Here is a 25,663-nt window from a genome sequence, read left to right as displayed (position 1 = left end):
AAAATGTCCTCCCCCACCCTAATAGCAATGCATTGGTTTTAACAGTGGCCTTGACTGCAGGGGTGGTGAATGGCTTGCCCTTAAAAGGGTTCTCTTTTGTCCACTACTGCAGTGATAGAACAAGGGGATGCTAAACAACCACTAGATCGTCCAACAGGCCTGCAACCATTGTTTCGCCAACCACTCTTGCAGAGGACGTGTGTGCGAACGGGCGTGTGACACAAGATAAATGCACGAAGCCATCATTCCCAAAAAGTGCATGGCCTTTCACACGGTACCCGATGGCTAGCTCCATACCGTGGGATTTCAAACAGCATGTTTTGGACCCTCGCATTAGAGGGGAACACTGAGGTATCTTGTGTTCGAATTAGCACCCCTAGAAATTGTTTTACTTGACTGGGGACGAAACTGGAGTGTTTTGCAGACACATCCCCTGCTAGCCAGTTGTCTAGGTAAGGGTACACTTGAATGGGTTGCCGGCGCAGGTGTGCTGCTACCACCACGAGTACTTTTGTAAACACTCTTGGTGCTGAAGCTATACCGAAGGGTAACACCTTGAATTGGTAGTGCGAGTTTCCCACCTTGATCCTTGGATATTTTCTGTGTGCTGGCAACATTGAAACACAAAAGTAAGCATTTTTAATGTCCAATGTTGCCATGTTATCCCCTTGTTTTAGAAGAGGTATTAATTAATTCCTGCAGCGATGTCACCCTGATTTTTCGTGGCTTCACATACATGTTTGCAGGACACAGGTCTAAGACAGGGTTCATGGTTAGATCCTTTTTTGGGACAAGGAAGTATATTGAATAAATACCTTTGATTACCTCTAGAAGAGGTACCGGCTCTATCGCTACCTTCTGCAGTAGTGTTTGTATCTCTTCTTGTAAAATAAAGTGATGCTCTGGAGACATTTTCCTTGATCTTGAATGATGGTGCAGAGGTCTTTCCGCAAATTCTATTCAATATCCCTTGGCCACTTTTGTTAACACCCACTGGTCTGATGTGATGTCCTATGCAGGAACAAAAAAAGCTATGCAAACCCCCCACCGGGAAAGCATGGGAGGGGAACTGGACTGGAACATCATTTGTTGGATGGGACAGCAGAGCCTCTATAGATTCCAATTCTGCCCCGACCTTTACCTATTTTAAAACTCCCTTTGTTGGCTGATTTGAAAAGAGGAAGACTGTCCTTGAGGAGTGTGCCATGAGGATGAAGTGGATCCAAAACCAGACTGTGATGTTCTTGTGAACCATTGGCTCTGAAACGAAAGCAGGATATCAAAAGTCCCCCTTCCCCCACAATGAATAAAGGGTTTGTTGGATATTTGTCCTATTGTTTTCAATGTTTTATGTTATTTCTTTGGGGTCTCGAGAGCGTCATCTACAGCCTTTCCAAAGAGGCCAGAGTCTTCTATGGGCATATTTATTAGTGCTGCCAGAGTTTCAGGTTTAAATCCTGAATTACGAAGTCACGAATGACATTGGAGCAAGGTGCCCTCAGCTACGATTCTGCCAGAAGTCTCTGATGAATCGAGGGTATTTTTCAGAATATTTTGTGCCACCTACTTCCCTTGAATAGTCATTTTAAGTAACTTGGACTTAATTAGCTCAGGGACTGAATCAAGATGTTTTACTACTAGATCCCAAGCAGTGTAGAGTTGTTAGCTGTACGAGTAAAGTAAGCACCAGAAGTAGTTACTCTTTTGCCCAGAGCGTATAATCTTTTGCACTCCTTGTCTGGCTGTGCCTCAATGTTGGACAATGGTACGCCTACTCTTTTCCTTGTCGTGGTGACAAGAGAATCTGCCTTCACATGGTCCTTGATGTACAGGGGGGGCTGAAGGTGCAGGCTTCAAAATGTTCTCAACCCTTGGGTTCACCGCTCGTGTAAGAGATGGTATAACTAATGACGCAACAATTATCTGTTTCATTGACTGCAGAAGAGGTTTTGATGGACTGTTTTCTTTTGTTTAGAATGTCTACAAAATCAATGTCCTCAACAGTGTCTTCAGTTTGTATCTTAAAATGTTCTCCAGCTCTTTTAAGAATATTGTTAAAATAAGAGTTGGTCAATGGGAGAAGTGTGACCTGCCAAGTCCCTTGGTCATCATTACCCTGGTCGTGATAGTAAAGAGGATCTTGTGAGTCTTGTAACATGTGTTGTGGTTGCTAAGTAACGTCAATGATGATATGTGTTGGAGAAGTACAAGGCCTCTGGGATTTAGATTGCGGTTTCCTCATTTCTAAATCTAGGGTATTTTGTCTAATTGGATAATGTTTCGAAAATGAAACAAAGGATGAAGCCTTATCCATTGTATCTTTGAAACATTCTCTAGTCCAAGGACCCGTTTTAGGGGTTTCTGCCAGTGGGAACTGTGACGAATCCCCAAATATCCTCACTGCTTTCCTAGGGGGAGCTCCTTCCGATGAGACCACGGTGGTGAGACTGCTACCCAATAGTCCACCTGTGCACGGTACTCAGCAGGTGGATCTCGTGGGGAGGGAAAACCCACTATGGGACTAGTGACCCAGGGCAAACATGGTATCCCCATAACCCACCATACCCTGACACACATTTCCCCACCCCCATCACGCCAACACTATCCCCAATATTTCTATATGTTTTTAGGAAGTACTGGGACGAAGTAGAAACCAATTGACACACTGGGGTATCTCTAAGTCAGTACTAAGATGAATAAGAGATGTAGAGCTGTGCAGATTGCCTCACAGAACCAAAGCAAGCATTCTAGCATCATCAGAGGAGGTATGAACCAACCTGTCAATAAAAGAGAAGACAGGCAAGAAATGTTGTCAGTCCCGCCTAGGAGAAACCGGGAGTTTCGAAGCCGGACTAATCAAAGAAACCAAGGCGATGCAGATCGGGACGCTTACCTGCAGGCAGAGGAGACCCTGAAAGGTCTGCCGTGCACTGACCGGCTAAGGTTGAGAAGCAACCAGCAACTAGCTGATAGAGGAAACTGGTACGCATGGCCAACTGGAGAAGCGCATTCGAGGAACAGGGGAACGCTGCAAAGAAGCCCCTGGAGAAGCCAAGAGAGACCCAAAAGGGAGGGCAGAGAACCCCACAGATGGCCAGGGGATGCTGGTAAGCACCCTGTAGAGCTCTGGGTGGCTGGGATGGTTTGTGGGGCACCCGAAGGGTGGAAGATTGAAAAAGACGGTCCGGGAACCTGCAACTGATACCAAGAAGCCTCCCAAGTCATCGTCATCATGGCAGTACCCGACAGGGTAGTGAACCAGGTCTGCAAAACCCCAGAGAAAGAACAAAGCTTGGTTCTGGGACCCACACCGACAGAACCGTGAACTATAAAATTGAGCTTTGAAAATTGACCAGGGGAAGGGAGTCATTCCTCCTGGGGGTCGTGTTAAGTACAATAACAGTTGGAGAGAGAGAGAGAGACCCGGTGAAGGAAGCCATACCCCCTGGTGTTGTGCACTGTGAAACCAAGAGAGATCAAACAAAGGAAGACTTACCCCCTGGTGTTGTGTACCGTGAAGCAAGGCTGAGGAATGCTGACGAAGGGAGTAATTTACTGGACGCTGTGAAATAATTGAGAACAGGATACTTGCAGAAAGGAGGCATTCTCCAGGAACCCAATAGTGAGGAAAACTATGGGCAATAACGAATAATGTTCGAGTTGGAGCTTTCGAGTTTGAGCTTACAACTTAAAAGGCTCTCAAGGTGGAACTTTGTGTTGTATCCTGGAAAGGAACCAAGACCTGGAGAAGGGAGTCATTCTCTCAGGTGCAATTTTCACCTGCCAATTGTAACTCTCCTCCAGTGTTCAGAAGAGGGAGTCATTCTCTGGAGAAGAACATGCAGTATCTCTTTAGTTTAATTACTAGTGTAAGGGATAGAAGTAGGCATTTTGACACATGGCAGTGGACTCTTTCATTTACTTGGACATTCTGACAGATCCCTTAGTTCCTTAGCAGAGGCAGGGAAACCCCTTTTGTGAGAGACAGGTGTTCCTCTTTATTTTTGAACAAATAAAAGGTTTATGCCAACAATCGTGCCACCTGTGTGTCAGTCTGCTCCTCCTGCACCTTTACAGAACACTACAGCTTCTGGATCTTCCTTTTGCCCTTTTCTCTGTAAGGATTGAAACAAGGGGGAGGTGGCCTTAGAATATCTAGGGACCTCTTGTGGGACAACCAACATGTCTTTAGGATGTTCCTGAGATGCTTCTATGTCTTTTCCATTGTTACAAATGCTTTTTGAGTTCGACATTTGTTTCGACAACCGCAAAACATGTTCTGTCGAAGGGTTAGGTAGCATGGCAATCAGCGCCCGTTTACTTTTGTTGTCATGCGCTGGGCGTGAGAGCGGAAGCGCAGCAGGCTTCTGGCGCTGGAGTCGGTAGTCTTCGAGCTGCGTGCCACAATCGTGCAGGCTTCCTTCGACACACACATCGAAGGGCGGCTAGGGGTTGTGTGCTTATGATGTCTGCAGTGTATGCATGTCTCTGCGACAAGGCGTTTTCCCCATAGCAGCATGCTCAGCCTGCCTTTTTGTGCCGGGGAACAGCACGCAGGACCCGGAAGGGTCCTCTAAAATGCCTTCGGTGTCCGATTTGGAGCCGCTGCTGCCGTGGTCTTCCTGGTTTGTACCGATGGGGATGTCAGACTCAGCCATCATGGCGTAGGCCGCCCACCGTTTGTTTATGTTATGCTATAAATATTTATAAAGCGCAAGGTCAACAGGGGAATTATGGCACCAATGGGAAACCCAACAAGAGCAGCCTAAAAGGTGAAGTGGTCTTCAGTAGCTCGAAAGGAGAAGGGAGGGCATTCCACAATTTGGCCGCTACAATGGAAAATGAGCGGCTGCCCATACTGCTGAGAGCGTATCGAGGAACCCCCAGAAGGAATGCAGCAGGTGAATGGAGGGAGTAGCTGGGCACATAGCGTTGAAACTTCTTCTAAGTACTCTGCTCCCAATCTGTAAAAAGCCAGATTAACTAGGCAAAGGGATTTAAAAATGATCAGTTTATGGATCAGCAACCAATGAGGCGACCGGAGGCCCGGAAAGGTATGGGCACCTTAAGGAGTTGCAGTATCAACTCGGCCGCAAGATTTTGTAGTAGCTGCAGACTATGCAAGACGTAAAGCGGTTGAGCCAAAAAAAAAAAAAAAAGAGAATTACTAATCTAGGTGACTCAAAATCAGGGAGGAGACCCCCCCAGGGCACGAAGATGAATTGGGAGGAAAGGTAAAACCTTTTGCAGGACCTTACCTGGTAGAAACCCATTTTGCAGATCGAACTAAACTTGGCTGAGGCGGACAAGGAGCAGGTGAACATGAATTCAAGGTTCTTCACCTGCATGGCAGGAGAAGGCCAACAGGCAGGTGACCAAAGTGAGGAGGGATGAGATGGGCCAGAGTGCAGACCAAGGGAAGGACCCACCACCAGCACATTCGTCTGGTCTCCATTCATCTAGAGCCAGTTGCTGCCCATCCAGCTACTCACCGCTGCCATGCAACCCCTAAACTGAGTTAGGGGTGTCACAGTATTGATTTTATGACGGTATGATAACCTTCTTATGAAATTATGGTATAACCTGGTTATCACGGTATAGCACACACGTTTAAATATTGCCTTAAATATTTCGCTAGGAAAAGTCATGATTTCTATATGCTCTAAAATGTTTGTCAGTAAAGTACTAATAGCTTTTTCGCACTACGTTCCCCCACATGACTTTTACACCCTATTGGTAAGTGTCCACCATGCTGTATAAATCTGAAATAATATCAACAAACTGACTAACCAGACATAGTTTGCACATGCTGCCGGATTTAAGGCACACTAATAGCTTTATTTAATGTTGCACAATAAACTATGCAGCACTGCACCCATGACTCACACTCTTCTCAGCATCACCAGGGTAAATGGAGACCTGGGCTGCTTTGAAACCTCGCTGCGACAAAAGAAAGTACTCTTTCTCTCTATGAGATTAAGTGTACTCTTTGGCAAGCAAGTTATTCAGGCATGGGATTGGAACTTTCCTCATGGCAATCAGTCTCTGATCTTGTAGAAGGGGCCAGTGAAGTGAGCACCCCCAACCACGAGTGGCAACGTTTGAGTTTCATTATAGGGGAAGAAATTCCCCTGCCCTACATATAAGCAAGGAACCAAATGAATTGAGGGAGCACGGCCCCTATCCGAATCGAAACAGTGCATTTCAAACCTCTTTTTTCTGACGGATTTCAGAGAGTGGGTGGAGAATGGCCAAAAATCTACAGGCAGAACTGAACCTATAAAATATCTGTATTTGGTACATTTACCTGATTTCTGGTTTGCACTTGTCCCTCAACAGTTACAGAACTCAGCGTGTAGCCCTGATACTGTTCAGAATTACTGCACCACATGCAGTTCATGTATATTACTTCAAAGCCAAAAGCATGTTTTCTCCAGCAACATGTGGACCAAACTCAGCCGTTCATCCTTCCGAAGTCGACAAATGAGCACCACACACCGTGGGTAATAATAAGCAGCGCACAGATGCCTGAGGGTTTGTAGCGCTATATAAATGCAAAATTATAATTATGTAAATGCACACACAATGCATACATCTCACTGTACTGTCAGAAACCGAAAACTGATAAACATCTCGAAAGGGGCAAAGTAAGGTTCCTGCCGCCGTTGCTGAAGGTTAATTGCCCTCTTTGCCCCCCTGTACTTGGCACCTATGTGCACATTTTAAATATTGTGTGCATGTTCTGGAAAAGAACCCGACCCCCTCCTTTCAAATTACAAAAATGACATGGGAGGCAAAACCATTTGTCCTGTCACTCCACTTGCGACAGCCACGCAGCCTGAACAGTATTTTGCATTTGTAGCACAGCGCTGCATTTTAAAATGATTTTCTGCAATAACCTCACTCTCAAGGTGTGTGGTGTGTATTCCACAGGTATATCTTGCAATTCGTTTTTTTTCAGGTCAAACACTTTCCCAAGGGACGCTTCAAAATAGGGGAGTCAAGACCTATTGATCACATTGGCACAGTGCTTATAATGTAGCTTGAAGCCCCCACCATGGTAACAATGCCGTCTGTAATTACTAGATGCTTGACTGATCCCTAGCCACAGCCTGAAGACATTTTGATTCCTAAAGGTACTCCCATGTTGTGTACGTTACAGTGCACTCTAATTAGCATCGCTTTCAAGTCCACTGTGACCCACCTCACAGTGGCAATGGGTAAATTCACCAGTTGGGAACTTCAATCTACTACTACATGCAATGCAAAATGTTGCCTGTTAGCCGACTACATGGGTGCCAACTTTTGATTTTCATTGCGAGGGCAAGGAACCAAGCAAATTGAGCGAGCCCAACCCCAACCCAGATTAAAATGGTGAATTTTGTAGGACATATTTCATATGTATTGGGGGGTGGGGGGTCCCATGAATCTAGAGGCAGCACTAAATAGAACATCTCAGCAACAGTAAATTGCTGCTTTAATTTTAGCTTATCTGTAAAGCCAACAGTATTTTATGTCCCGCAAACTTGACATTGCACACTGAAAACTTAGGATGAAAGGACGGAAATGTGAATTCTGCAGGGTGACAAAGTCTTTTGCTAAAGAGGTAAGGACGCAGTCCCCATCTCCCTAGCCCCCCTCCTCCCAGGTACAATGCATCTTTATAGACTGGGGAAAGGCGGACACACTCAAAAAGCATCAAATTTAGTACAGACCCAAACCCACCCTTGAGTCCTCACCACACCTTCTCTGAGACCAGTGCAAGTCCAGTCCACAAGAGTCCAGCTCGTTTGGTGTGCTGAGGGGGAACCGCCCCTGGATCTGCTGCTGTTACCAGACCACAGCTGCAGCCAGGATGCCCACTATGAGCACTGGGCGTCAGAAGCCAGCCAGTCTTTTCCTCCACCCAGTTACATCGAGATCACCACTGCACTCGTATTTGCACAGCCAGCACAGTCCAATCAGCGAAACCCTGCGCGTCCTCGCATATGCCACTTGAGCTCTTGCAAAGTCTGCAAACCTGCATCTGCAAGCTTTATGTGGCACATGCTGGAACTGGGTAAAAGTGTTACATTTGACTGGTCTGTGCAAGAGGATTTGAAAGCAAAGGGGTTGGCTTCTCTGTCTGACCACCTCCTGCCATCTAATGTGAATGGGCTTGTTGATTAAAATGAAATATAAATGCTCTCGTTTAACTAAGTATCCCTTCCTTTAAACCAACAAGGCCTCGCATTTCGCATGCCCTGCTGCATTCATCTCCAGCCCTTGTGTTACCTGCTCTTGAAATTGTTTTCTCATTTGCAATTGCTTGCAAGGTTTCTGGGGCTTTGCAAGGAGGGATAGTCGGAACTAGAGACTGCTGCAAGCAGGCCCAGTGTTTTAGATAAGAGAAAGGTTACATGAAATTGAACAGGAGCATTTTCTTCTTCGGTACAGCAGAAGAGCACATCGCCAAGTAAAACGTGTGCTCTCTGTGACACTGTTTATTATATTTCCAGCATTAGATAAAACAGCATACTTTACTGTTTTGTGCCCAGGGAACGAAACAATGCAGGTGTGGCACATGGCTCCGAATCTGATCTTCGCCGGAGTCTCAGAGCCACAACAACTTCCCGTCACTAGTTTGGCATGTTAATGTTGTGTGCCTCGCACAGCGCTGGCTGGCAATCCAGTAGCTGATACACATCTGCAAGACAAGCAGCCTGCCTCCCAGCCTGGGTACAACTGTCTTTACTGGGTGCGCACATGCAGTAAATTACAAAAGCAGGCTGAGGCTTCACTGCCCGCCCCCAATTCGGTAAACCGGTGTAAACAATGCAACGGTTATTGTAGGTAAATGAAAATGCTCACAGTATTCCTACCAGTATACCGGTTTACCGTTACACCCCTAGCTGAGATGCTGTATTCGACACATGAAGGACCATGGGTACAGGCCAAGTCACACTAGGGATAATATTACAACACGCCCAGTCGACATCCCTTTTCGAACTGCGAAAACAAGTTATGCAATACTCTGCATCTGCCACTAGATGTCAGCATATGCAAAGCTTGAGATTCTAAGCAAATCTGCAAGCCTCCGAAATATATATTTTTATTTCACGTCATTGTTTAATTTCACTTTTTTGTCAAGAGTGAGGATATCTATTTTTTCACAGTTCTATTCTAGTCTGAAATGTGCGAGATTGTGCATTTCTACCTTACAACATCTAGTTATTGGACTGGAAGAAAGGCCTGTCTATTTAGCCGATAAACTAAGTTTATCTGCAGGTAAACACAACTAAATCACACATAGCCTCACACAGCAGAACACAACGGCTACCAACCGAAAAAAGCACACCTAAGCTCAGCTGCCAACAGCACATCACTTCTCTCTTGCACTTTTCCCGCTCGATCCTACTAACTGACTCCAGTCTCTTTTGTTTGCAGAACACCAGGGGACGACTCCGGTGGCGATAGTGTGCGGTACAAATGTCCTTTAACATTATTATTACACTGAAAGATCACATGGTATGGCACTGCAAGCCACATGCATACCTGGATGAAGGCGTCCTGGTCATCAGTAATGTCAAAGATGATGGCTCTCGCTCCTCTTTCACCAGCCAGCTTTGCCTGTCCCAAAACAAGAAGGAAAGACTTGTCTAATATTTTACTATGAAGATTTCCTGAATCAATCGAAAACAGCTACACAAAAGCAAGCCCTGTCTGAGGCTTATGTGAGGGGTCAGTAATGCGAGGCAGAAAACTGCTTGTTTTCTCAAAATAGGAACTTTTATTGAAGTAAATGTTTGCAAATAAAGCCTTGCTTGCCATACTCTATCGAAGAATTAAGGGAAAAATCTCTAGCATGGTTAAACTGGCGCTCACTCTAAACAACAAACATTCAGAGTAAATGATAACGCAACACAAGATAATAAACAATAATTAAACAATGTTTGGATGACCTTCACCTGTCCTGGGTCAAATCCTTACCCAAGTTTTTAATCAGCTTCAAAAGAAATGTTCAAAGGAAAGGAAAAGTCTTGAACCTGTTCTTCTCAGTTCCAAGTGAAAACAAAAGTTCATCAATCAACAATCCGCTCGTAACAATTCTCTGGTTTGGCTGAAAATATCCCCTTCCAATCGCCAGCAAAGAAAAAAATAGCACCAATGCTAATCAGGATATATTCTCTTCAAGATGTATTGACCATAGTTCAGAAGAATAGGTATACGACTTCTCCAACTACAACTTTACAACGGGTTAAGACTTCTGCGGTACATTTGGTATATTTGTCAGGATGCTTCTTCTTTGGGTGGCTACTTCCTTTTAACAACCACTCTTACTATTGTTACTATGAATGCAGTTACTTCTGTTTCACATCATGCCACTACTTCAAAACAACTCCAATGTGACATCCAGTGACATCTTTGTGTACTGTGTATTCCCGATATACCTTGCACTCGTGTACTCCGAGTGTTTATTATGTTCTAGTCGGGTATATAGTATTGCAATTGCAAGATTAGGTTTTTTTGGGGGGATATTTCAGGTGCAGAGGTGATTACTACAGCCCTGGCATCTGGGTTGTATAGGGGAAACCTAGAAAGATAAGTTCCCTATTTTGGGAACTCTCGTCCTCTGCACACTGTTTTTGGCTTAATATGAAAGCCCAACTTTATAGAAAATGCTAACCATGATGTCGATAGCTGTTAAATGATTTTGTGTACAATTTTTTAAAATCAATCATAGTATACACATTAATTGTATAAAGAATCACTCTCCCAAAAATGTTTTTTCTTCAGATGTAATCTTTTATTGCCCAACACGTTTCGGGACTATTTCTCTCTTCTTCAGGGGCTGTTTTTAGACAAAATATACAAAAAAATATTTACAAAAATATACAATTAGAATGTTAACAATTTTCAATTCTTAATTTTGGAATAATCATTAAATTATCTTGTTCTTACTAAATTCCGTAAAGTGACAATCTTCAGGAGGACTCATGTATCTGATCCAACATTGTGCACATTAATTCCACGTGTTTCAAGAGGTGGTATCCCGGCAAGTATTTACAGGAAATAAAATGCATCATAGCGAGAGCTTGTAAATCGCGGAAGCTAATCAAGAACACCACAGTAGAATAAGCAGGGAGACTATTCCGGGGCCGGGAGGATGGCTCACTGACAATGTGTTTGTTTTGGAAGCAAGACAATACAAAGCAGCACAGGTTCAAACACTGTTCCCACACTTAGAGAGTGGTCTCTGGTATTAAGCACATTCTAATAGACTAATTCCATATCTAGATTGATAATCAAGTTCCCAGGGAGAACGATGACAGGCTTAACCTGATGTGAATGCAGCAGTTCCTTTTTTAGGGTTGCTCAGTGAACGGAGAAGTAAATAAAGGAAGCAAATTCGTAATGGGCTGGGTTTCATGCCCACACATGGCCCTGATGCTTGAGGTTACAATGGCAAGACACTTGCATTTGGAACCGCTTAGGATCTGGAAAACTGTCAAGAGTTCAGATAATCAATGGTCAGGAAGGTCTTTGGGATATTGTACAGGGGTTTTATTTTGTTCTGATACTATGCAGTCCATGATCTTCAGGGGTTTCCAACCAGAGCTGCCATATGCTCAGCTAGTAAAGGACAGAGGTTGCATACGTGTGCTTCTGGAAATTCTGAAAGCCTAATGGGAATAGATGGCCATCTGCAAATGGTTCCTCAAGCAAGATGAGCAGATGAAACTAATGTCACTAATGTTACAGGTGTGGTGCAGACCATTACAGTCTGATGAAACTGCTCCAGAAGTGGAATATTGCAGGTGGTCTCCAACAACAGTATGTGTGTAAGCAGGGAACTCCTCAGAATGCTGGACCTTTGGTGGTTGCCGAGTTTGTCCAGTTGAGTAGCTTTAGCAGTGGTGTATCTCAAACCATCAGCTACTTATGCTTTTATGTTCCTGATTTTCTGCCTCTTAATTGTCAGTTGTGCACAGAGGGAAGGCAAGGAAGGCTCCTTAGGGACAAAAGGAAGGAGGCTTCATCAATGCTGATCCTGGTGAGTAACAGGAAGGTAAGTCTCAAAATAAGAGAAAAGGGCGGGTAAATGATGGAAGCAGATGGACTTGGGGTCTCTGAGGTGGCACATACAGTATTCATGTCCCTGATGAGTCCTTACATAATGTCTGACATAAGGAAAAGTAAATAAATCAATCAGGGAAAAAGTAAAAATCACAAGGACACTATGCCTGAATGACAGTGTAGTCATTTTGGTTTTGAGGGCAGGGAGAAAGGTTTCCAAATCACCAGGATACCCTGGGGAAGAAGATTGAGGCAATGAAATGGAGGAAATCAAGCACCAGCTCTGCCAGAAAAACGTCTGTACTGTAGTAAAAAGGTGTGAATAATTAGAAAGGTAGAATAAACAACAACATGACTGATAGCAAGGTAGGGAGGAGTAATCTTTTGATGCAATGAAGTCCTTGATGATGTACAGTTATGCAGCATTTCTGTCAGCTCCCCTTCTTATGCCAGAGAGATATTAGGGAGAGGGGATTACTGGTGTAACAAGGGTCCCTGCAGTCCCCTGGTGAGGATGACCCCTGCCGCCCCATGTCTGGGGGGTGGGGAGGGAGACCACCTCAGCTTTCACTCTGACGTTTTTTTAAATTCAGGGCTAGGGGTGGGTTTGAGCTGCAGTGGTGGAAGGATGGTGGCGTGAGATACGAGTGCCCTGGCACCGGCTCCCCTGCGCATGTCAAGACCAAAATGCTTTGCCAGCTTCCTGGTTCCTACCTGCATGGAGCATGGGAGACGGAGGCCTGGAGTTGAGAGGGACACAGAGTTTGTTCCGGAGTTGGCCAGCAAATGGGTAAGAAATCCTTTTTTGTCATTTATATGTGGTTAATTATGTCAGATGTGTAGGTTTGTAAAAATACTTGCCTGCAAGAGTGTGTCCGTTTGTAAGTGCGCATATGAGTGAGACTTCGGAGTGAATGGTGTGCGTGTATGTATAGAAAATATTTTAGCATATTCAAGCTGCTGCAATTTAATTTTTTGGATTGATTATCTATGCATAGTTTTTATCCTGCTGAATCGGTATCTATGCACAGGTTTTTAAGAAGGACGACAGGTCTTAAGATGAAAGGATAGAATATATTTGTAGATTTGTATTTGGTGTATGATATTGGGAAAACTGGTCTCCAAGATCCTTATCGGACAAGGTTTGAAACTTAGCATCCATGGAATCAGTATGGTTGTTAATGTGTGTATCTTTTAATGCTTTTATGGCTATATTGCAGAAATAGTGATTTTCTTGTATGTATGGTTGGGAGTGTGTGTCATGGGAATGCAGGGTGTGTGCGCGTTTGTATGTGTGCATGTGTGCGTGCATGAGAGTTAATGTTCTGAGTGCGCAAGTGGAGAATTCAGTGTGAATGTTCCAATGCACATTTGAATGACTGCGGGAATCTGTATAGCTGAGTGAATGGTGGGTGAATAGGTATGAATGTGTGCGTGCAAGGCTGGGGCCAAGAGGGCATTGGAGCCTTTTTCTTACACTGACGTGGCATGTTTTACTAGCATTTTTGGAAAAGCCAACTTGATAAGTGTTATTACTTAGAGAAGGGGTGGGGGTGTTCAATGCAGTGAGAGCCTGAACATTTAATATCAGTTGGGAAGTGGAAATCCTGAGGAGTAAAAACATTTTATTGGCGATGGCACCAGTTGTGAGGTCTCGTAAGAATTGGACACAGAGGTACACTGTTGATTGCTATACACTTTTATTAAAAGAAATGGGTTGGGGAAAAGCCCATCTTTGCCCCAATTCTAGGAGGCTTTCCCTGCCTCAACAAAACTAACTACAGTCTCTGTTAAGATGGCCAAAGTAAACGTCTTCCATCCTATAAACCCATCATAAAGTGCAAAAGGGTTCAATGTTTTCTAGTTACCACTTGCCGCTTTAGTTCACAATTTAGGCCCAAAGTTCCAAAGGGGTGTAAAATAAATAAACAAACAAAGGTTCTGGCATCATTGGAAAGGGGTTCCCTTCTACCCCGTTTTAGTCCTTTCATAATTCACAGTCCCATAAGCGCCAAGAGGGTGTTCCCCTCTTCTCAGCCCTTCCTCCACTTTCAAATATATGGTAAGGAGTTTGTTTCAAGAGATTGTCCTTTCTTGTCCTAACAATCTCTTCCTCTCAAGGGACTTGTTTCTGTTCGCCGGGGTTTCACACATGTTAAAGATTTCTTTACTTTCTCCTCCAGCTTGCTTTCGGCGCAGTGGTTTACAAACTCCAAGAAAGTATTTCCGTACTCTTGGTCTTTCAACTATTTTTCAATCATTGGAAACGGTTTGCTATGTAGAGAGATTACCTTTCTCTCTTGGTAGAAAGAGTTTCTCTCCCAGTTCACGACAAGAGAAAAAATAGAGACAAGTTGCTCCTTCCCTGCTTGCTCTTTTCAATCGTTCACAAGACTTGCTTTCTCTCTTTGTTTGTATTCAACACAGTTCAGGGGTGAGTCTCCTGACTAAAATAAAATAGGTGCAGTGTACTCTCCTGCCAGGACTTGGTAAAGACTTGACTACTTGTATTTTGGGTGAGGATTCCAGACTCATATTCAAATTGCCTGGTATACGCTCCTGCCAGGACTTTGCCAATGTTTTAACCCTCTCATGTGTTCATATTCTTTTCCATTTGAGTATTGCGTCCTTGCCTGCCTTGCAATCACAACTTCACGTGCTTGCCAAATTTCCCCAGCTCCCGTTCCCCCAGGCTTTCCAATTACTTTAAATTGGTATGCGGTTTACGACTCAAAGCGCTCCAGTGCCCCAATCTCCCTGTGTGGGCTCACTGGTCTCTCCTGGGTGCTTCAGCGTTCTTCACAGGTCTGCATGTTGCCCGGCACTACGTTTCATCTTCTGGCCAGCGTTGTGTAGGCTCCCTTGCCCCCGAACTGCAGCGGTTTTCCCAGTAGAGCGTCTTCTGCTCTTTAATCCGTGCAGCAGACCTCTATTCTCGGAGCTTCCTCTTCCCCACACTTCCACATTCTTGCCTGCTCTCAGTTTACTCAGCGTCCCTCCGGCTTCCCCACCGGCCTGAGGTATGGTGTGTCTCCATTTTCCTGGCTTCCCTGGTCTTTTAAAGTACCCGACATTGGTCAGCTGTTTGGAAGTAGTCTGCACTGCACTGTGGGGTTCTCGATGGCCCCAAAATTCATTACTCAGGCCCTCGTCCTCGTCCCAGTAGGCCTGTAGAAACAAGTATGTGTTTGTCTAGGGTTTTTATAGCCGGGAATGCAATGACTGGCGAGTATTATGCCTCACAAGGGTGTGTGAGGGGGGGGGGGATGTTGTTTTCTTTAAGCCATCTTCACCCCACCATGGTTGGTCTCCCCCTCATCCCCCATGTGTGCCTCCCGCAGTTAGCCACTCCCAGGGTTGGAGACCGGTAACCTCTGCCCTTCCCTGGCCACATGGAGGGAAGACCCTCCCCTGGGGTCTAGCGACCGCTTTGCCAGATTCGTCACACAGTGCTCTTAATTTAGCTCTTCCTCCTTCACAATACCTTCGCTAGACATCCCTTTCAGGATATGGTGTGCACCAAAATAAATTCATAAAAAGGGAAACAAGCGGAACTATTTTGTTGCTGTGGCGTGGCATTTTGCTTGCATTGAGGACAAGGCCTAGCTAACATGATATGTGTTCTTATATTGGGGAGGACGGCATTTGTGCAGCCAGCCAGGAAATGTTTACTTACTGTGGCAATGCATTTTTTACTGGCGTTAAGTTAAGGGCAAAGTCAACAAAGTGTTCTTACACGGTGGGGTGGGAAACAATTGTGCAGCCAGCAATAACGTGTTTTCTTCCTGTACCATGAGAATGTTTCTGGGAAGAAGGGCAAAGCCAACAGGACTACGTTATTACAAGGGGATATTGGCATATACTGGCATACCCAGCATGAACATGTTTTCATATGGTAACATTACAGTGCTATTGCTGACCAAGCACAGGTGCCTAATACATTTGGGTGTACGGGGGCAGGCAATGCCCCCTTGTTTCTACGTTAGGTTAAAGATTTAAGGTTAGATTTAAAAAAACACTTCAATCTTTCACCTAGTGCAATGCACGCGTGCCCCTGCAGCAGCGGGTTTATCTCGGGTATTGCACATGCTGGTGGCTCAGGCCGACCTGGAGTTTGGCATGAGCTGTGCTTTGTTGAGGAGCTTGGGGAGGAGGAGGGTCGAAGGTCTCTAACATGGCTCATAGGGGTGGCCCCAATCTGGTGTTACGCCACGGGGGAAATGATTGAGTTTGGGGTACTTTTGTGGTTGATGCTATGTAAAAAGGATAAACGAGGGAAGGTGTAAATAGGGAAAGATGAGGTTTATGACTTGATCATCGTTGAGTGTTCGTAATTGTGTTTTCTGAGGAATTTGTAATTAGATGTCCCAATCATAGAAATGTAAGTTAAGGTTTCTTCTTTAGTGACCAAGGATGAAAGAGAAATATATAGTAGGTTGCTGGGATGTAAGATGGACATGCATGGTGCAATGAGAAGAGGGACAAATATTAAATATTGGAATTTATTATTTTTCATATTTTGTTCATGCTACAACTGCACGGTCTAACAATTCTATCTGGAAATGAAATATATTTGATCATATTTGTTGTAAGATTTATATAGAAAAGGTTTCCAAATGTTTAAGTATTACCTTTGTGTATTGTATAAATTGAACTTATATTTTTCTTCATTGTTTTGATGGACTGATTGTGAAATGTTTTAAATTTTACAATATCACAATAAATAAATAAATAGAACAATATCCAAAACTGTATTACTTCACTTTGTAGACCTCTCCACTGGCTGACGGTACAGCAAAGCAGGGACTTTGATCAGGGACCAAGATCATCTTCTTGGTGTTTAGGTGCCTCTAAAGCCTAGCACCTCTGACAGGAAGAAAGAAAATTCACATTTATCAACTCGCCAGACAACTCGGGTCTACAGGAAAATACCTTATAAAAACAACCGATTTCTAAAATAACCCGAAAAAAGAGCAGATTTTCCATCCACGCTTAATGGTTATTGAATTTTCTGCAAATTGCAACTCACCAGCAGACTGATTTTATGACTTTAGGAAAGCGGTCAATAATGCGTGTGACAGCTGAGGGGTCCTGGTTAGTCTTAAACTTACTGTGCCTAGACGCAATGAAGTGTGCAATGTTGCCACTAAACAAGAACCCAAAATCAGTCAGTTTATGTTTATATTTATTTGTATTTATTGAAAATGTATAAGGCGCACTATACAGCAAGAGTGTTTCCAGGCGTCAGGAAGGGATAATAGAGGGTATTTCTAATGACAAAGATGTTTAAAGAGACTTAAGGAAGCAGACGTGCATCATAATGTAGTTCCAGAGTAAGATCTGCTTGATGCCACATGGGGTGTGGAAGGAATGTGTTGTCCTGCCACTCAATGCGTTTAGTCGACAAGTACGATAATATCACACTTGTATCCTAATTGGACGAGGTGGAAAATGGGCCACAGAACAGCAAATCGAAACTCAAAGTATGGAAGGGATCCTCTATCGGTAAAATGGCAGAGGGGAAGTGAATGGGAATTATGTGGGGTGCTGGGGGTAGTTCAATTTTTGGAGCCAATTGTTACGGGTTTACATTCTGACTAGAGCAGTGGTTTGCAACCTTTCGCTCTCCAGATGTTTTGGACTGCAACATCAATCAGAACAATCAATCGTGCAGAATCGGGGGGGTCGGAGTACATAACATCTGGAGAGCCACAGGTTGGACCAAAGAAATGTTTTGTGTGTGGGGTACATGGTGCTGGTGGTAGCGAGAAGCATTCATGATGTGTACCCATGGAAGTGAGAATAGGTGTGAGGCACACCTAAGCAGGAAGAGTTGGAACTCTTCAACAAAAATGTTGAAATCAAGGACTTTAGGAAACGCAGACTGGAAATCTTACTAATAGTGCAGATTCATACGAGAAGTTTAGGAATTCCAATGATATGGGGAAATGTCAAGCAGGCATTCTTTGTGACTGGACCGACCTAGAGTGTGTTGTACGCATCAAAGGCTCCCCCTTCTATCGACCACAATGACTGATTTAGAGCTTTTAAGACTCGTTGGTGAGAAAGGCGGTTGAAGGTATATGATAAACATCTATTAAGATAATGTTTTATAGGAGGAACTGGTGTATAACATGAATGACCATTTAAAACTTAAGACAGCTGTGGTGGAGGGGTGGGTGGGTGGAATGTGGTCATTCAGGTTCCAAAACAAACCGCGAAAAAGACAAAAGGATGTGTGAAAGGAAATTGGGTCAAAATAAGGATTTGAGGGAATAAATGAATTGACCTTGAGAGTCGATACAGAGCTTTTGAAAAAGTCAAACCGGAATTTAGAGTTCTACAAGTCGGAAACCTGCACTATAAACTTTGAGAAAACCAAAATTTTATAATGGAAACAGTCGAGGTACTCTGACAGTCTAGTAACGTATTGTGGTGGCAGTCATGCATTTGTATACAGAAAATAAAAATGTTTCTTGAAGAACTGTACAAAGTGCATATTGACGGCTGGAGCAGCCTCGTCGCATTTAAAAACGCTTGATATAAGGACGAGTATTTCGGTCCTTTCTGAATAGACTTGCATAATTGCCTGGCAGGCAAATGAGTGCAAGAAGCTGGAAACACAGATTGGTGGCAGGGCAAGACGACCTTTCAGCTATTACATTTACAGAAGTCGACATGCAATCCAGGGAGGAGGGTGGTTGGGCCGGACAGCCCTCGATCTTTGGTGGTCCCATCATAGTGAAGTACTGAAAGCCAGCCACATGGGGTTTAAATGAGGTCGAGAGGGAGCCTGCACAACAGCGCAGCTCTGTCCATATTACAAAAGGCTGCGTATGTCTCGGAGCAAGGGACTGAGGAGTGTTTAAGGTGTGGTCTTGACAGGTTTAGCTGGGAGAGGGAATAGAGGCTCTGCTCCCTCTGCCTTATCGGCAGTGATGGGTGCACAGTGGCCTTTTCGTCACAATATATGATACCTCCTCCCAGGCGATCAATATTCTTTAACTCAGTCCTTCGGGGATGCTAAAAGTCCTCCTTCTCCCTTGGAGGCACCAGAAACCTCACAGAGAGACATGACCTGCAATGCTAGTCATACTTTACATTTCTGACCATGTACATTAGAATCCTCTGTATATTTCTAACAAGGAAGATTGAACCGTTTAAGAAGACTTTTATTCAGAGCAACAAGGTTTTTGCGAGGGAGTACATCTGGTGCACAGCATTGCGGGAAACTCTGCATTTTAGACACAGGTCCTAAAAGGGAAGGGAGGGCCAGGTCTTACTTTTTGTGGATATGGAAAAAAGGCATTCTACCAGGTAAAAAAAGCAGTTTCCTATGGGGTGATCCAGAAAAAATACACATTAAAATGTAGCTTAAATATCACGCTTCATTCTGGAGACTAGCCTCTAAGCACAGGACAGTATTCGAACCTCTGACGCTCTGCATTGTCTTGTTTCCAAGACAAGCATGTCGCCCTGGAGCTATCCTCCCAGTTCAGAAAGAGGATTTTTAACTTATTTTCTTTTTGGGCTCGCTACTGAAGACTAATTCCTTAGTGCTGTAAATATCAGGTGTTAGAATTTGCCACATTACAATACTCAATGTACTGTTTGTGAAAGGATGCCCAGGCGAGTCAAACAAATATATGATATATATGACAATGCATTACTTACCGTAAAAGCATTTCTGATGGTTGTATCTGCTTAGATTCATATGCTGTGCATAGGTCCGACATCCAGTGGTCACTGCGGAGTATTGCATTTTGTTTTTCATAGTCGAAAAGGGGACGTCGACAAGGCGTGTCTGTAACACTATCCCTATAGTGACGTGTGTTGTACCCACAATCCCTCACGCGTCGAGGTCCCTCCGTTTGTATTTTTCTGCCCTGAGGGAGCCTTCTAGACGTGAGTGAGTACAGAAAAGAGAGAAATATAGAAAGATGTCTATGTTCCTTCCATCCAAGCGGGGAGGAAGGGTGGGCGCATGTGAATCTAAGCAGATACAACCATCAGAAATGCTTTTACGGTAAGTAAGGCATTGTCTTCTGATGTTTGTTAATCTGCTTAGAATCACATGCTGTGCATAGACTAGCGAGCAGTACCCGGAGTTGGCGGTGGGTTATGAGAAGGAACAGTAGAGAAAAGATGTCTTAATACTGCCTGTCCCACCTGGGAGTCAGATCTAGAGTGTGCATCTAGACAGTAGTGTTTTGTAAAGGTGTGCACAGAACTCCAGGTAGCCGCTTTGCAGATGGACTCAAGGGGAACATTTGCAATGAATGCTATGGACGCCCCCGTGCCACGAGTAGAATGTGCTCTTGGCCTAAAGGGCAGTTCTCTCTTAGCAAGAGTATAGCAGAGAGTGATGCATTGAACAATCCATCTAGTAATAGTGGACTTTGAAACTGCATCCCCTTCTCTTCCTGCTGCCACCGAGACGAAGAACTGATTAGTCTTCCTCAGTGGTCTGGTTCTTTCCATGTAGAACATGACCGCCCTGCGGACATCTAGTGTGTGCAGAGTCCTTTCTCCCAAGTTGGAAGGATTTTGAAAGAACGCTGGTAGTTCTATAGACTGGTTTACGTGGAATTTTGAGATGAATTTTGGAGCAAACCTTGGGTGAGTGCGTAGAACCACTTTATCTTTGTGAACTGTAACAAAGGGGTCTAGAACAGAAAGAGCCTGTAGTTCACTTACTCTCCTGATGGAGGTGATAGCTATTAGAAAAGCAGTCTTAAGAGTGAGGTCTTTAAGAGATGCTTTGTGCATGGGTTCAAATGGTGAGCCCATGAGTTTGGTAAGTACCACGTTAAGGTCCCATCCGGGAGCTGGGTCAGCTATCGGGGGGTGTATTCTCTTTACTCCCTCCATGAAGGCCTTTATAACAGGGATCTTCCACCACGACACTGAGTTGGGAAGTGGTGTATGCAGAAAGTGCCGCTAGGTGGACTTTAATGGAATTGAACACTAGACCTGAATCCAATAAATGGGTCAGGTGTAGAATAATATGTGTGGGAGAGCAGTCAATTGGGTTGATGCTCTTTCCTCTGCACCAAATGACAAATCTCTTCCATTTGCTAGAATAGCAGTGGCGAGTGTTAGGTTTTCTGGCTTCCCTGAGGATGTCCATGCATCTCTGCGGGAGCTGTAGATGTCCAAATTCTATGATCTCAGGAGCCAGGCTGCTAAGTTCATGTTCTGGGGGCATGGATGCAGAGTCCTGCCCCTGTCTTGTGACAGCATGTTGTACGGGCAGGGGAGTTTCACTGGGGGAGATAGAGATATCTCCATCAAGTGAGCGAACCATGGCTGTCGGGCCCACATTGGAGCCACCAGTATCATGGTTACTTGTTCCTGGTGCATCTTGTGCACTACCTTGTTGAGAAGGGGAGTCGGGGGAAAAGCGTAAACAAATCTCCCTGACCATTGAATCGACAGACCGTTCCCCTTGGATTGGTTCTGGGGGTACCTGGAGGCGTAACTTTGGCATTGCGAGTTCTCCAGGGTTGCGAACAGGTCTATTTCTGGGAACCCCCATTGCGTGAAGACGTCGAAGACGATGTCTTCGTGCAGTCGCCATTCGTACTCTTCGGGCAGGGGGAAATCTCTGCTGAGTTTGTCTGCCAGCAGATTGAGTTCCCCTGGTACATGTTGTGACACAAGGAACATATTCTGTTTGAGAGCCCACTTCCATATGTTTTGGGCCAGTTTGGACAGTCCTGGAGAGTGGGTTCCCCCTGTTTGTTGATGTAATACATGGCTGTGGTGCTGTCTGTAAGGACCATCACTGTCCTGCCTTGTAGGTGTTCCTGGAAGGCTTTTAGCGCCTTGAACACCGCTAGTAGCTCCAGAAGATTGATGTGTTTGGATGCTACGTTCGGAGTCCACTCCCCGTGAGCAGTTTGATGGGATAGGTGAGCCCCCCATCCTGTGAGGGATGTGTCTGTGGTTAGAGTGGCTTCCGCCGCGGGTGTGGCAAAGGGTTTCCCTTTTTCTAGGTTTTCTTTTGTCCACCACCGTAGCGAGAGAACTAAGGCCTGCGAGACCACCACTAGGTCGTCCCATAGTCCGCTGGCCTGACACCACTGGCTGTTGAGCCACTCCTGCATTGGGTGCATGCGCAGGCGCGCGTGAGGTACCAAATAAATACACGACGCCATCATGCCTAGCAAGCGCATTGCTTTGTGTACCGTCACCTCTCGACCGGTCACATATTGAGGGATCTGAAACAACATGTTTTGGACCCTCTCTTTGGAGGGGAAGACGAGGCCGTCCTTTGTTTGAATTAGAGCCCCTAGGAATTGTTTGATTTGGCTGGGGACTAGGCTGGACTTCTTTTCGTTGATGGAGAAGCCCAACTGGAACAAAAGGTCTACAGTCTTTTGGGAATTGGAGAAGCATGTTTCGTAAGAATCCCCTGTTATGAGCCAGTCGTCGAGGTAAGGGTAAACTGGGATGGACAACCTGCGCAGGTGGGCCGCTGCCACTACCTTCGTGAATACCCTCGGCGCTGATGCTATGCCGAAGGGTAGCACTCTGAACTGGTAGTGTTTGCCCTCTATCATGAACCGGAGGTATTTTCTGTGCGCTGGCAACATTAAAATATGAAAGTATGCATCTTTCATGTCCAATGTTGTCATGTAATCTCCCTGTGATAGCAGTGGGATTACTTCCTGTAGGGTCACCATACGAAACTTTTGGGGTTTGATGAACTTGTTCGCTGGGCGCAGATCTAATACAGGGCGCATGGTTACATCCTTTTTGGGTACAAGGAAGTACACTGAATAAATACCTTCCGTTACCTGAGATAGAGGCACAACCTCTATGGCTCCTTTTTCCAGCAGTTGTTGTACTTCTTGTAGAAGGATGGCAAGATGTTCCGGTGACATGCGTCGTCCCCTCGGGGGTTTGTATGTTGGGGGAACTGTTGAATTTGATGCAGTATCCGTGGGCTACGGTGGAAAATACCTAGCGGTCTGACGTTATACTCTCCCATGCTGGAAGAAAGGATGTTATCCGGCCCCCGACCGGTGTTGCATGGGAGGGGACGCGAATCTTCGCGTCACTTGGTGTTGTTAGGGGCTTGGGAACCTCTGGGGGTGGACCCTCAACCTCTTCCTTTGCCCCGGCGCTGTCCTCTTTGGCTGTACTGGCCACTATTGGTCTGGAAATTGGTGGCAGGGTACTGTTGCTGCTGGTTTTGTTGTTGGCGTTGGCCACGAAAAAAGCGTTTGTTGCCATAGCCGCGCCTGGTAGAGGGCTTAGAGATTTGGTCAAGAGTTTTGATAGTATCGAACTCTTTTTTAGCCATCTCCAGAGCCTCATCCACCGCTTTCCCGAAGAGGTTTGAGTCTTCAACAGGTTTATTTATTAAAGACGCCTGTGTCTCCGGTTTGAACCCCGAGTTGCGCAGCCATACGTGTCGTTTTAGGACTATTCCCTGAACTAGGGAACGTCCCGCAGTTTCTGCCGCATCCAGAGAGCTCTTTACAATACTCTGGTTGACCTGGGTTCCTTCGCCAATAGTTGAAAGCAGGCGTGTACGTAATGGTTCCGGCGCTTTTGGGCATTCATAAACCTCTCCATTCTTTCCATGCAGAGATGGAGCCTTTCCGTGGTTTCATGGGGTACCCCTGAGCGGTCTAGCAGGGGAAAATTGGTGTCTTGTAGCTGAAAACGGCTCGACCTCTCCCACAACGTCGAGGAAAGTGTCCCGTCGCACTCCGAAAAGCCTTCAGGTGTGCTGGGAATCCCTTCGACTGAAGGAGATCGTCCCTGTGTTTTCGGCGTGTCTTTCGACCTTTGCGTAGCGCTCGACGTGTCTTTCGGCGTACGCTTGTGGGCGTCGGCTACCACGATCCTCGCCAAGCTCTCAGCGACTCGTTTGTCAGCGGAGAGCTGTGGTTTCGATGTTATGGGTGTCGAACGCTCTACGGCGGCATGCGCTTTCTGCTGATGCGCTCCGGCCGACGATTTGGGGGCGGCGCCCTTATTTGCCGAAAGCCCAGTCGCTGGTCGCGGCTGCGGTAGGGGCTTCGAACCCGAACGGTCCGAGGAGGCCGCCGGTGAAACCTGCGTCTCCTTGGGCGCTGATGCTCTCTTTGCCTTCGGCAAAGAAGAGCCATAGGTTGTGTGCTTATGTGTGGTCTTGTGTGCGTCAATGTCGCCGGGGTGTTCATCCCCATAAGCAGGGCGTGAGCCGAGCCCGTCGGGGCCGGGGACAGACGACGAAGCGCGTGTGCGCTCTCTAGGGGGGTTTTCGACTTCCGTAGCGGAGGTCGTGGTATCACGGGAGCGTCGGCCTTCGACATAGCGTAGGCCGCCCACCTCTTGACCCTACGGTCTTTTAGAGTCTTCGGCTTAAGAAGCCGACAAGCCGTGCAACCTTCCTCCTTGTGATCGAGGGGCAAGCAGCGGTTACACCGTGAATGCTTGTCCTTCCAAGTAAACTTGCCCTTGCAAAGCGGGCAAAACCTAAAGGGTGTCCTCTCCATAGCCGAGGCAATAAAACGTGATAACCACCCCAAGGGAAAGGAAGGGGAAAAGGAAAGGCATTCTCAGAAAAGAATTAGAGATGTCCCACGACCCCCACTCTCCCTACTGTATTTGGCCTGCAAGGCCAGGCCACGTGTTCGGCAACGCCGAAGGATCTCCTCCGCTCATCCCCTCCGTCGAAGATCTTGCTCGGCGGAGACAGCTTCACAACAGCGTCGAGGGGGGGATCGATATGTTCTATATTAATATAGGAAAACGACCAAAGGTCGAGGAGATGAAATCTGCAATGTCTCTCGAGGAGCTCCGCGTAAAGGCGACCAGTAGCTGGGCGGAAAAAAACAATCTGAGGGACCTCGACGCGTGAGGGATTGTGGGTACAACACACGTCACTATAGGGATAGTGTTACAGACACGCCTTGTCGACGTCCCCTTTTCGACTACGAAAAACAAAATGCAATACTCCGCAGTGACCACTGGATGTCGGACCTATGCACAGCATGTGATTCTAAGCAGATTAACAAACATCAGAAATATGATATACAGATTGAACACAGATGGTTAGACAACTTCACACTATAGGATGATGCAACTCTTAGTACCTGCTGCTTGCATTATTAAAATACCATTCTCACCCTTAAAACATTGGTGCCGTGGACCTTTTAGATTTGCCCTTAGAATAAAACACCTGAGGGCATCAATAAAGACAAATGAGAGAATATCTTCTCTGTGGGGTCATGGGCGGTTAACGCAAGCTAGCATTAACTATGGATTAGCTTTTCACATGTAGTAGTACTAGTCACTAAGTGCAAACAAATTACGAGCAGATACCAGTTTCATGGCGCTAGACAGAACACCAAACCTAAGGACTCGTGTAGCTAGAGCATGATTGAACTAGAAAATCATGGACCATTTTATCAGTTAAAAGCACATCTGGTTAAATCCTACATGACCCTGCTCGGGCCCAGTGATTGTGACGGTTAGGCAGAGTGTTCTTCCACTTTCCCATAGCTGATAAAAATAAACTAGCTTGGTGTTGGTTTTCCAGGGATTTTTAAAGGCAATTAATAAGCAGAATTGGGGCGATGTGGAGAGTTGTCAGAACTCCCCCATC

The 25,663-nt window shown here is 45.5% G+C and overlaps 1 protein-coding gene across 2 annotated transcripts in view; it reads right to left on the bottom strand.

Annotated features, from left to right (window-relative positions):
- Positions 1 to 25,663, bottom strand: part of RNF43 (ring finger protein 43) — a 333,549-nt gene that overhangs the window by 64,589 nt on the left and 243,297 nt on the right. For both annotated transcript variants that reach the window (XM_069614840.1, XM_069614839.1), the window contains exon 3: positions 9,535 to 9,609. In XM_069614840.1, the coding sequence (XP_069470941.1) occupies positions 9,535 to 9,609 (75 nt within the window). The remainder of the gene's footprint in view (positions 1 to 9,534; positions 9,610 to 25,663) is intronic.

The sequence above is a fragment of the Ambystoma mexicanum genome, chromosome 9 (genome assembly GCF_040938575.1).
Source record: "Ambystoma mexicanum isolate Mex_15411 chromosome 9, UKY_AmexF1_1, whole genome shotgun sequence".
Lineage (NCBI taxonomy): Eukaryota > Metazoa > Chordata > Amphibia > Caudata > Ambystomatidae > Ambystoma > Ambystoma mexicanum.
Note: the sequence above shows the minus strand (reverse complement) of the source record. Positions and strands in the feature narration are given on the sequence as shown.